Source organism: Chiloscyllium plagiosum, unplaced genomic scaffold (genome assembly GCF_037043375.1).
Source record: "Chiloscyllium plagiosum isolate Xiang-an unplaced genomic scaffold, Cpla_swu_hap1 HiC_scaffold_37, whole genome shotgun sequence".
Lineage (NCBI taxonomy): Eukaryota > Metazoa > Chordata > Chondrichthyes > Orectolobiformes > Hemiscylliidae > Chiloscyllium > Chiloscyllium plagiosum.
In genome coordinates this window covers 45,680,082-45,692,301 of record NW_028270175.1, presented here as the reverse complement: position 1 = coordinate 45,692,301, position 12,220 = coordinate 45,680,082, and the positions used below count along the sequence as shown (strand labels likewise).

Sequence of the window (12,220 nt, the reverse complement as noted above, 5' to 3'; positions counted from 1 at the left end):
GTTACCTGGCTGGGGTGGTGTTTGTGCTCTAGTAGCGTAACACGTTCTGCCTTGATGACAGTGGTGAGCTTACTTCAAACCAGTCCTGTGTCTTGCCCTGTTTCTTCCCGAAGGCCTTGAGTGCAGTGCTGTGGATAGTGTCCCTGACAGAGTCCTATCTCTGCTGAGCATCTCCTTCTGGTGTGTCGACAAGGAGCACATCTGCCAGTGACTTGATGAACTCTGCCGTGTTGGGTCTTCCTGGCATCAATGCGCTGTTTGCCTGGAGGCTTGGCTTGGTGCATCTTCTTTGGCTGAAGTATGTTCTTGCAACAAACCAGAGAGCGATCCATGTCGCAATCAGCACTCTGAAAGGAGTGAGTCCTGAGCATGTTTTTCAGGTGGCAGCATCTGGTAATTATCAGGTCTATTTGGTGCCAGTGTATAGAGCAGGGATGTTGCCAAGAGCCTTGGTCTGGAAGTGGAGTGTACAAAGCTCGAGCAGTTGTTGCCCGTTGTCATTCATACTGCCAATCCCAGTCCATGGTGTCGGCACTCACTCTTGCATTGACATCACCAAGTAGCAGCAACTGTTCCTGACTTGCAATCACCGGTATTGACATTGAGAGCTGGTTCTAGAACTCATCTTTTGTGTCTTTTGTGTAGAGTAGCGGGTTGGGGCATAGATGCTGACAAGGTTGTCAGGCCCTTTGGATGTGTGGAGTCAAAGTGAGAAAATCCGCTCCATTTTGTTCTCGCTAGGCTCTACCATCTTCAGCAGCGAGATCTTCACAGCAAAACTGACACCATGCTCTCTGGACTCGTCTGAGCCCTTTCCTTGCTAGAAAAAAGCATAGTCTCTCTCACATAAGGTTCCTGATTCTGCAAAGTGTGTCTCTTGGAGCGTTGAGATGTCCACTTGGAGTCTAAGCAGTTTATTATTAATCACTGCTGTCTCGAGTGTCACTGATCTCCCGAAGATCACCTGATATACCGGTAGTCATGGTTCATAAATTCCAGCATCCTGAGTGCTGGCTTCTTTCTTTGCCTTCTTGTTGTGCTTGGCGCAATGTTTAAGACCGCAGTTCGGGCTACTTGTATCCCTAAGCCCGACCCACCCAGTGGAGGGGGCAGACTGTGGCAGGACAGCACGTAATTAGCTGGAGGCTTCCTGCTTGAGACTGGCAGTAGCTGTCCAGTGAGGCATGATGGCCTCTCCATCCATTGATAGCAACCCCTGGTGTTTTGCTCTATGCCAATCGAGTGCAGGCTTCTAACCAGTAGACTGTTGCTATCCATGTTGTATCGTCATAATGAGGCAATGCTGTAGCGTCCTTTCCAGGGTGCAGGACTGGACAAGGTTGCATGGAAGACTGGCAATTGCCCATGCAGCAGGTCTCCTCTCTTCATGCCACCAATGTAGTCCAAGGGGAGGGCAAGGGCCAATGCAGCTTGGTACCAGTGTTCGTCACAGGAGTTGCCAGAATGGGGTTGAAGACAACGTTGGACTGCCTTAGGGATTCCAGCTCAGGATTTGTCCTCAGGGTTTACTCTCATAGCTTTTTCAATGAAAGGGTATAACTGCAAGGCAGCAGAGGTTTGAAATCAGAGTTTTCCCTTTCTAGGGGGGATATGTAAGGGTGGGGACATATGAGCGATAGATGGTGGTATATGAGGGAAGGGTATGTGGATAGAGGATGATTGGGAATGCATTAGAGATGAGGGTACATGAGGGAAGGGAATGTGGACACGAGAATTGGGGATGTGAAAGGGATGGAGGTATGTAAGGGAAGGGGATGTGGATACTGGAAAGCTGGGGGTATATAAGGGATGGAGATGTGATATGTGGACGGGGATCCTGTATGGGAAGGCAGGGAGTAAACGAAGGATTGCATATAAGGAATGGGTTGAGTGTGTGGTGCTGGAAAAGCACAGCAAGTCAGGCAGCATCCGAGGAGTAGGAGAATGCTGCCTGACCTGCTGTACTTTTCCAGCACCATACTCTCGTCCCTGATCTCCAACATCTGCAGTCCTCACCTTCTCCTATAGGGAATGGAGGAAATGAAGTCCATTCCTAGGGAGGAGAAATGTTTTTACAACGTGCCCGGGTTCCAGGCAGCACCACACCCCAATGTCCGCTCAGTCTGCCTGCCCGCCCAGAGTCAGGGGTCAGAGAGTGGCACTGATTGAGAGAAGGGGGCACGGTTCTGGCTCCTAGTCCCAACCTCCAACCCCAGCCCAAGCCTCGGTCTCGGCCCTAGCCATAACATGATACTTATATCCTCTCCTCCCCCCCCCAGGCCCAGGCCCCAAGCTCTCCTCCAGGCCCAGATCCCAGTCTCTCCTCCAGGCCCAGATCCCAGCCTTCCCTCCAGGCCTCAGACCCTGGCCTTCCCTCCAACTCCAGATCCCGGATTCTCCTCCAACCCTTGGCCCAGACCCCAGACTCTCCTTCAGCCCGTTTCCCAGACTACGGGCATCCCTCCAGTTCCAGACCCTGGCCTCTCCTCCAGCACCACGCGCCAGCTCTGCCCCTGTAGTGGAGGCAAATCGCAGACCAGACACCGGGATGTCACACCAACCTGACAAAATTGCATTAATTGATTTATGCTGTAAATAAAATACAATAATTTATGTAGGCCCTGCCCAGAACACTAGTGAAACAATGTAATTTTTTAAACAAATAACAAAACATAAAACACATGTTCTATTAAGTCAGGTTTCAATCTGGGATCTGACCCATCCAATATTAACATCAGCTGGGATCATAACAAACAACACTGGGAGGGAGAACGTTATCTGTGCACTGCATTAATGAATGAGACAAAAGGCTGACAAGTCCCTTGGTCTTCATGACTTGGATCACTGAGTCTGAGAAGAAGTGGCTGCATGTTTTGTAAATCATCTAAATTTCACTGGATTATGGAAAGTTCCCAGTTGGAAGACAGTGGTCCAGTTCAAAAAATGAAACAGAGAGAGAGAAAGAGAAAGAGAGAGAGAGAGAGAGAGAGAGAGAGAGACAGGAAATTATCAGTCAGTTAATTTAATATTTGTCTTTGGGAAAATACTGGAATCCACCAATAAGGAATGAGTAGTTGGACATTTAGAAAAACAGAATACAATAGAGTCAACATGATTCTGTGAATAGAAAATTATGTTTGACAAATTTATTAGTGTCCTTTCAAGATGTAACAAATAACAGGATTCATAAAAGTGAACCAACAATTGTAGTGTAGTTGTATTTCCAAAGTCATTCAATATGGCACATTGAGGATTATGCATGATAGGTAACTGGCTAACTAACAGGACATTTTTATGTTGGCAAACGGTGAAAGTTTTACAAACTGTAAAAGAGTTTGATGAAGGGTTGTTGGAGCCAAATTTGGTCTGAAAACAAATTGAGAAAGGAATGCAAAGTGTGGAAATGATGTGGAAACTTATTCACAGATTTGGTATAATGTGGAAAAATGTATAATTGTGTACTTTGGATGAACAGAAAACAGTAATTTTTTATTATTATTAATGAAACCAGACTTCAAAATGCTGCAGCAAAGAGAAATTTGGGTGCTGTTGTACATTGACTACAAAAATTTAGCATGAAGGCAAACTAGGAAGGCAAATAGAATATTGGCCAATTCATTGCCAGGGTAATGGAATATTAAAGTAGCAGAGACTTGTTACTAACTGCTCAGAGCACTAGTGAAACAATGTAGTTTTGTGCAGTTTAGGTTTCTTTATTGAAGCTGTTTATGCTTACCTTGGAAGTGGATCACAAAGATTCATTAGGTTGATCCCTGTGGTTATGTCTTGGCTATGAGAAAAGGTTTACAGGCATCTTCTGAATTTTGAAGCTTAAGCTTTATCTGGAAATGTAAAATTTTGAAGGGGCTTGACAGGATAGGTGCTGAGAGGATGTTTCCCATTTTATGGGAAACTAGAAGTTCTGTAATAAGGGGAAAGGACGCCCATTGAGAGGAGGCAATTTTTACTGAGAGAGGATCATTAGTCTTTGGAATTGAGCAGTGGGTATGTTCAAGACTGATTTAGATGAATTTCATAAGAATTATGGAGAATAGACAGGAAAAATGTTGTTGAAGTCACAATCAAATCAACAAGCAAGTACCAAACAATCTACTCCTATCCCACTTCTTATGTTCTTACTCATGTCAGTATTTTCCCTGCAACCTTTTTCCTTCTGTCATTCACAATTTGGAGGTCAACAGTAAACACTAATGGAATTTTTTTTGATTCTCAACTCTAACCCTTTCCCCTCAAGAACAGTTTTGCTTTCCAATACACAATGCATTCCTCTCATCAGATATATTTTTAGTTTAGTATCCCATTATGGTTCTATTTTTCTGAGTATAAATATACATATTGTATTTCTATTTAATGTGATCTGAGTCCATCTCAGATTGGAGTGCTCTAATACTTTGGTTTACTTTGGATCTGATTTTTTTGATTATACTCAAATATTTACTGTTGCCCCTTGTAATTTACATCTCATTCCTCACCACTGCACTCTTACTAAATCTCAGCTATATTCAGCATAAGATTATCTGGTTTATGAAAGGGAAGATGAACAAATGAACAGAGTTGGTATGTGTCAATATGAAAGAATTAAAAAGCTATGCAGCGAGATTTACGTTTGAGTCATTATAATGGAATATGGGATCTATATGAAGAATTGAATATTCTATTGGGTAAAAAAAAGTATTCAATTCCGTGCCCAACACAATCTATATGCTAGATATGAAGAAAAATTTGGAGATTCTGCAATACAAATGATAAGAGTTCTGCAAGTGTATGGAATCCTTGCGAAGCCTGGGGCTTTGAGAAGTATTTGGGAAGTCACTGGGGAACTATTGTGCAATGTTGAGGGTTTATGGGATCTTCATGGATTATTGGATATTTGGAGCAAGTATTGGAGATTTTATAAGCCATATGAAGTAATGGGGTTGGAGGGTAAATGGTTTATCTGATGTGTATTGAGTTTATAAAGTTGTTCTGCTATTATCTGACTCTTTATAGACACATAGTATAGATTCAGTAACATGACAGGTTACATGATACTGCCCCTTAACTGTAACCAAATGGAATTTGGTTTACATGAACGTGTTCCAGCAGTAAAATGATTTTTTTAATCATCACTCTCACCAATCACAATCCTTTTAATCATTTCCTAAACAATTTGAGGTCAGCAATGATAAGTTCACAATCACACTTCTTTGAGGCAGGCATGACCCTTATATCTCAGCACCTAATGCCTGATCTGAACATACTGATGTTACTTACATTTCTGTACATCTGATACCACATGGTATTTCTACCCTATGGCTCCTATATCTGGACTATTATTTAATCTACTGGCAGTTGACTCTTCTTGTCATCTATGTTGCTGGTTTCATCTTTTATTTTTAATGCGCACCCACCTTCTCAAGTCAGTTTAAAACCATTGTCTTGCATATTGCTAGATATTAGCCAATATTGAAGACTCATGCTTGGTGTTAGGAAAAATTCTGAGATATTTATGTTTGAGACTTTGCTCTTTGATTTTTATCTCAGCTCCTGAAGCTCTGCATGAAGAACATCAACCGTTTTGCCTTCCTCTGTGTTTGATATATACACAGGAATTCCTCCTTCATCCCCTCCAAGTACTGTCTTGGTGATGTACTTTTACCTGATAACAGAGATATATAACATCAAGGGCTTGTGGTTGTAGATTTTACACTATTTGTTGTGCCCTCTTTAAAGTGATTTGCTTCATAGTTCTTATTATATGTTTCATTCCTTGAGATTTTGTCAATCTTACTGGTATTCAGCACTGAAACCTGGCTTTACAATTCCAGAGGATCCCTGCACTAATTGTATCTTTCTTTACCCAGTGCCCCTCTGAACTCTTCACCGGTGAAGAGGAAGCACTTTCTGGAATGCGTCCTGCAGGAAAGTCTCAGCCCTGTTTAATCACCAACCAATCCCCAAGCTCCTCTTTCAGTCACTCTGTACTAAATTCTCACTTGCATTTCATCATTTACCAGTCTGCAAGCTGTTAGCAAACTTTGTGTACAATGCTTTGTGCTTTTGCAAATACCTTTCTATTAAATACACTTTAGAGCCACACTAGTGCTATATTGTACTAATTTGGAAGATTACAGAGGTTTGTGTAATTATGAAGGTTGTGAGCCTATGAGTTTTTGTTTAAAATCAGATAATCTTAGAATATACTGAGTAAATATTACAAATTTAGAGAGGAAATCATTTGAATTTATCTGAGGGAATTTCCAGAATTACATTAACACTAAATAAATCCCTCTCTCTCTTCGCACATGCTTTGGTCTGCCCCTATGTTCCTTCACTTCTTGCCGGGTGATGGTAAAACTAAGTTCACTGAGAGATGGATGAAGACTCCTGCCATCTTGTCTGATCAGACAGAGGCAAAATGCTTCCTAAATACCATCTCTGCATTCCTTTTGGCACTGACGTTACTTATTTAACAAAATGATTTAGAAGGAATATTTGTAGTGTGTAATAATTTGTGATTATGCTCTTTATCCTTTTTTCAATGAAGCTCTGGGATTAGATGGGGGTTTTGTCACAAAATTGATATTCATTGGATGACATTGCAGCTTAGATTGTTTCCAAAGCTTTTGGAGTAAAGGCACTCTTAAATAAGTATACCATATGGATCAGACAACCAGAAACAATGTTACCTGCTGATGCTTATCCAAACTATAGCAGAGCCTTTAACCATTTTAAGTTCTAACTACTTATAAAGTCAAATAGGATTTTCAGTGGAAACATGAGAGAGGAGGTGGGAAGTCATGCTTTAAACTCCCAATCAATAAATACTTGCTGTACACAACAAAGAAATCTCAAAATGTAAAAGAATTAGTGAATATTTTTGACTTTTTGTGAGAGTAAATTCAATGTAGCATCTTTTTCTAAACTCCAGTAGCAAATCACAGTATTAGTGAGAAAAGATACTCTATGACATGGTTAGAATAGTGACATCACTGCAGTATTGACAAGTAGGAAGAGCTGCCATCCTTGCAATTTCCATTGAACAGTCACTGTCAGAGAAAGAGGACCATTTTACAAGTGCCATTCCTCTAAAAGTAGACTTGTCAATCCTTTCTTTCTTGTTGTAAGTTCAGTATGAGGAGCTTTTATTTCTCCTTAGAAAGACATTTCTCTTAAAAGGAAGGATCGAGCCTCAAAATGTTTACTTTCCCAAGTTCCTGAAGTCTTACTTTTGCAGATTTATGGCAGTTTAAGTATTCTGAACTATGCAGTCCAAAATTGTACGTCAATGTCATGTATTTTTCTGTTGTATGTTTGTTGGTGGGAAAAGACAATTAAAGATCTTTGAGTGACTATAATGACGGAAGGAATCTGTTGATTTAGATTATTCTGAGTTAATTATGTGGCTCCTGGTATAGTTGCACTCTTGTTCATTGAACCCTTTTGAAGGGCTTTCTCATATCAAAGATCGTTCTCATTTCTTCAGGAGCTATTCTAATCTTCATTAAGTTCTCAGAAGGACTTTGTATGGTGAAGATCCCAGTTGTATTTAGTCATTGCTTCCTGAATTAAGCTCATTCAGAACCATAGTATGGATATAGTCAAGCAGACTATAGTTGCTATCAGACTTCCACTGACTGAATTTGATTCATCTGTGCTTGCATCATCTGAATACTGTTCAAAATTTTCTTTTGATGTCCTGCCAAGGTAACACCAACCCGAAGGATATCCCTAGGGGAGAGAAAAATGCACAACATAAGGTATGCAAAGTATAAGATATCCATTGTTGCTTTGCATTCATTGATTTATTGTGTTTCTTGACTGTTTGCATGATCCATTCGCCCTCACTTTTGAGATCTTGTCATTAAAAAACTTTGAGACTTTAATACTGTTCAGTTAAATGTTCAGTCTAATAACATATGAAAGTAGAACAGGTGCAAACCGTAAGACCCTTTGCATAATCTCTATAATGTTTAGTACCATTTGCAACTCCAGAAATATAGAAGCAGGCATGACCAATACAATTTAGATTTATGCTCCTAAGTGGAAAGTAACATGCATGCCATAAAAACGCTAGGCAATGAGATCACCTTCAATGAGAGAATCACTATTAACATCCTGAAGGCTAACTTTGACCAGAAACTTAATTGTATCTGTTACAATTTGTGCCTTTATTCTGTCATGCTCCTTTTGAAAACAAATGTTGTAAACTTGGAGGCAGGCTATCTGCTCTGACCCAGAACAATATAGGGTGAAAAGGTAGGATCAAGCTCCTATAGAACCAGGATTTTAGTTTTAGATTTTAGCAGTTGCTGGGGTCTTGAAGCTGGATGTGGAAACTATTACTTCTCTCTGTTACAGCTAAATGCTCTTCCTGCTGCCAGACTTGCATGTGATACAATCTATTTTACTGAATTTGCCTTTGTGTTTATGGAATGTTACCACATTGGAGCTGTTGCTGTATAGTAGCTAAATAATCGATTACTTTGCTACGTTTTCCAATAGTATTACATTATTCCAGTCCTTTTTTCTTCTATTTGTATTTTAATTATGATGTAAATAAAAGTGTGACTTGCTTCAAGCTTGGTAGTTTGACAAATCAAATTGTATTCAGAACACAACCCTTACACTTGCTTTTAAAAATTAAGAAAATGTTGGCGTTTAGGCTATCTTCTTAATTTATTTTGAGGGGATTTGGTCTGGTGTATATAAATACTATAGGAATGAGATCAGAGGTTAGCAATTTTCTTGAGAAAGAACTCACCACCTGATTCCCCAAAGCTCATTAGCTGTTTGATGACACACACTCCACTTGGCAGGATAAGTGCAGTTTCAAAATCACTCAAGAATTTTGATATCATACTGGATAAAGCTACCCCCTTGAATGGCATCCCACACACCAACTCACAGTGACAATGTTGTGTATTATATTGTTGAGACCATGAGTATTTTTCTTCCTTTAGTTTCATTTTTGGGTTCGAACTGAGTTGCAGTTGAGAACTGAACTTTGAACTTCCAATAGACGCATCTTTTTTAAAAATAGAGTAGGGAACAAAAGATTGATGTTTAATGTTGGGAACAGGCCTGGAAATAGGCTAATTACCACTCTAAGGACACTGCAGTCAATTCCACATTGAGATATGGTTATGTTCAGGGACTAGTTTGATGCCAAATTAGTCAAGCAAGGTGCTGGCCAGCAAACAGAGAATATTGATAAAGAAATATAAAACAGTGAACTGGCTTTGACTGTTTTTTGGTCAGGATGCAGTTTTGCTTTAGAAGCTGCTGGAATGTGAAGATCTATCTAGTTATTCTAAGTTATCAAACTATTGGAAGTTGTAAGAAATAAACCCCAGTCGGTAAAAAGGAAGTAAAAGTTAATGAGGAAATGAGCCAGAGTCTGTGGAAGCTGTTGGTAATGATTGGTGACTTCAGATTCAAGCCTGTAACATGTAATACAACCCATTATCCAAGAATTTCATGAGGGCCTGGAATTTCCCGTTGAAACTATTATCAAACTGATAGAATACCATTCTTTAATTTTATTGTTTAACTGTGTCTAGCTGTCTGTCAGGGTGCAAGTGAGGGATCATATCCAAAGAAGATTTTAATATTTATCAGATTTCTTTTTGTCCATTTGTGTTCTGCCAAAGTTACATTATTAAAAAAAAGTTTTTTTTTGTTTAAGTTATACACTTTGTATCTGAGATCTGTTATTTGTAAAGTCTGGTTTGAAATACCCTATTTGAAATAACAAGATATAAGATGCAAAATAGTAATTCACCAACAATTTTTTGACATCACTTTGGATTGATGCCCTTTTAAAAACCCAACAAGCAAATTAGTCAACTATTTGGATATAATCACGAGATCACACTCTGCACTGTTTTACCCATGGATCAGGCTGTGTCTGGAGAGTACACTATTCATAAACCAAGCAGAGATCTTGAAATGAAACAAAATCTATGTACCTCATTTCTGTTATATTTACATTAGAATATTATTGCATGGCTCTCAGGTGTGATTTTCTTTCTTGAAAAAAACATAACCAAAAGAACCAAGATCAAGTCATTTTATAAGAACCTGGATTTGTATCAAAGTTCTATGACGTCTAAGTCTACAGACCAGCTGCTGGAAAATAATTTTGAATGAACACTACTTTATTCTTTACAGGCACATTGGGCTGAATGGTCTCAAAAGACAGAGGAGCAGAATTAGGCCATTGGGCCCATTGAATCTGCTCTACCATTTAGTCATGGCTGATATGCTCCTCTTCCCCATTTTCCTATCTTCTTCCCATATCCCTCAACCCATAACCAATTAAAAGTCTGCCTAACTCCTCCTCAAATTTACCCACTGTCCCAACATCCACCACACTTTGGGATAGAAAATTCCAAATTCACAACCCTTTGGGAGAGGTAGTTTCTCCTCAACTCTGTTTTAAATTTGCTGCTCCCTATCCTAAGACCTCTCATCCTAGAATGCCCCACAAGATGAAGCTCCATGTCTATTTTAGCCACACCTTTATTATCTTGAATATATTAATTTGATCTTCCCTCATTCTTCTAAAATCCAAAGCTTATAGGCCTAAACTCTTCAATCTTTCTTCATAAGACAGACTCTCTGGGATCAATCTAGTGAACCTCCAACTGCCTCCAAAGGGTACCAAAACTGTGCACAATACTCCAGGTGCTGTCTCTTTTGATGCTGGAATGTTTTTGTGGTTCTATAATTGTCAATCCTAAAGGCAAATGGGAGCAGCAACATGCAAAATATAACAGTAATATGGAACATGGAAAAAAATAACATTTCTTTTCAAAATGTAAGCATATGTTTGCCAGCTTCATGCAAGTAGTCAGCTGATTCAAGTCTGTTCTATATAAAAGCTGTTCCAAATTGAATGGCCATTGGGGATTAATTCCCGTGCTGAACAAACAAAATGCAAATTAATTCAAATAACAAAAACAGGCTGCGTTCAGGAACAGTGCAGTATCAAAAAACAAGATTCAAGTGAAATAGGAAGGGACATTGTGTTGAAAGCACAAGAGAGCACACCATTAAATATCAAGTGAAAAGACAAAAGAACAGCAAAAACGAATGGAGACTAAATCCCCCACTATGAACAAAAGTTGCAGCTATGATTTTTTGACCAAGCAATTGAAGAAACAATTAAATAAGCTGTGAAGATTCTAGTAATAATTAGTAATGAGGGAGTGCATGGAGTTAATTATTTGGACTTATATAAAGGGGATTAGAAAGATCTTACCAAGATTTGAAAAGTGATAGAAGACCAAGAACAGAATTTACAACTAGCCCTTCAAAATCCCATGCTGACTATCCCGAACAAGTCCATTCTTCTACCAATGCCAGTAAATCCTGTCCTTATGTATCTTCGTCAATAATTTGCTGAAAATGTGTTGCTGGAAAAGCGCAGCAGGTCAGGCAGCATCCAAGGAGCAGGAGAGTCGACGTTTTGGGCATGAGCCCTTCTTCAGGAATGAGGAAAGTGTGCCAAGCAAGCTAAGATAAAGGTAGGGAGGAGGGACTTGGGGGAGGGGCGTTGGAAATGCGATAGGTGGAAGGAGGTTAAGGTGAGGGTGATAGGCCAGAGGGGGTGGGGGCGGAGAGGTCAGGAAGAAGATTGCAGGTTAGGAAGGTGGTGCTGAGTTTGAGGGTTGGGACTGAGACAAGGTGGGGGGAGGGGAAATGAGGAAACTGGAGAAATCTGAGTTCATCCCTTGTGGTTGGAGGGTTCCTGGGCGGAAGATGAGGCGTTCTTCCTCCAGCCGTTGTGTTGCTATGGTCTGGCGATGGAGGAGTCCAAGGACCTGCATGTCCTTGGTGGAGTGGGAGGGGGAGTTGAAGTGTTGAGCCATGGGGTGGTTAGGTTGTCCCAGAGGTGTTCTCTGAAACGTTCCGCAAGTGGGCGGCCTGTCTCCCCAATATAGAGGAGGCCATATCGGGTGCAGCGGATGCAGTAAATGATGTGTGTGGAGGTGCAGGTGAATTTGTGGCGGATATGGAAGAATCCCTTAGGGCCTTGGAGGGAAGTAAGGGGGGAGGTGTGGGCGCAAGTTTTGCATTTCTTGCGGTTTCAGGGGAAGGTGCCGGGAGTGGAGGTTGGGTTGGTGGGGGTTGTGGACCTGACGAGGGAGTCACTGAGGGAGTGACTCTTTTCGGAGCGCTGATAGGGGAGGGGAGGGAAATATATCCCTGGTGG

General features: G+C 40.6%; 1 protein-coding gene across 3 annotated transcripts in view; it reads right to left on the bottom strand.

Annotated features, from left to right (window-relative positions):
* Positions 1-3,124: 3,124 nt before the first annotated feature.
* The window catches only part of LOC122540083 (ephrin type-B receptor 2), a 699,339-nt gene continuing 690,243 nt past the window's right edge, over positions 3,125-12,220 (bottom strand). For all 3 annotated transcript variants that reach the window (XM_087980658.1, XM_087980660.1, XM_087980659.1), the window contains one exon: positions 3,125-7,731. In XM_087980658.1, coding sequence (XP_087836784.1) covers positions 7,623-7,731 — 109 coding nt within the window. In that variant the 3' untranslated portion in view covers positions 3,125-7,622. The remainder of the gene's footprint in view (positions 7,732-12,220) is intronic.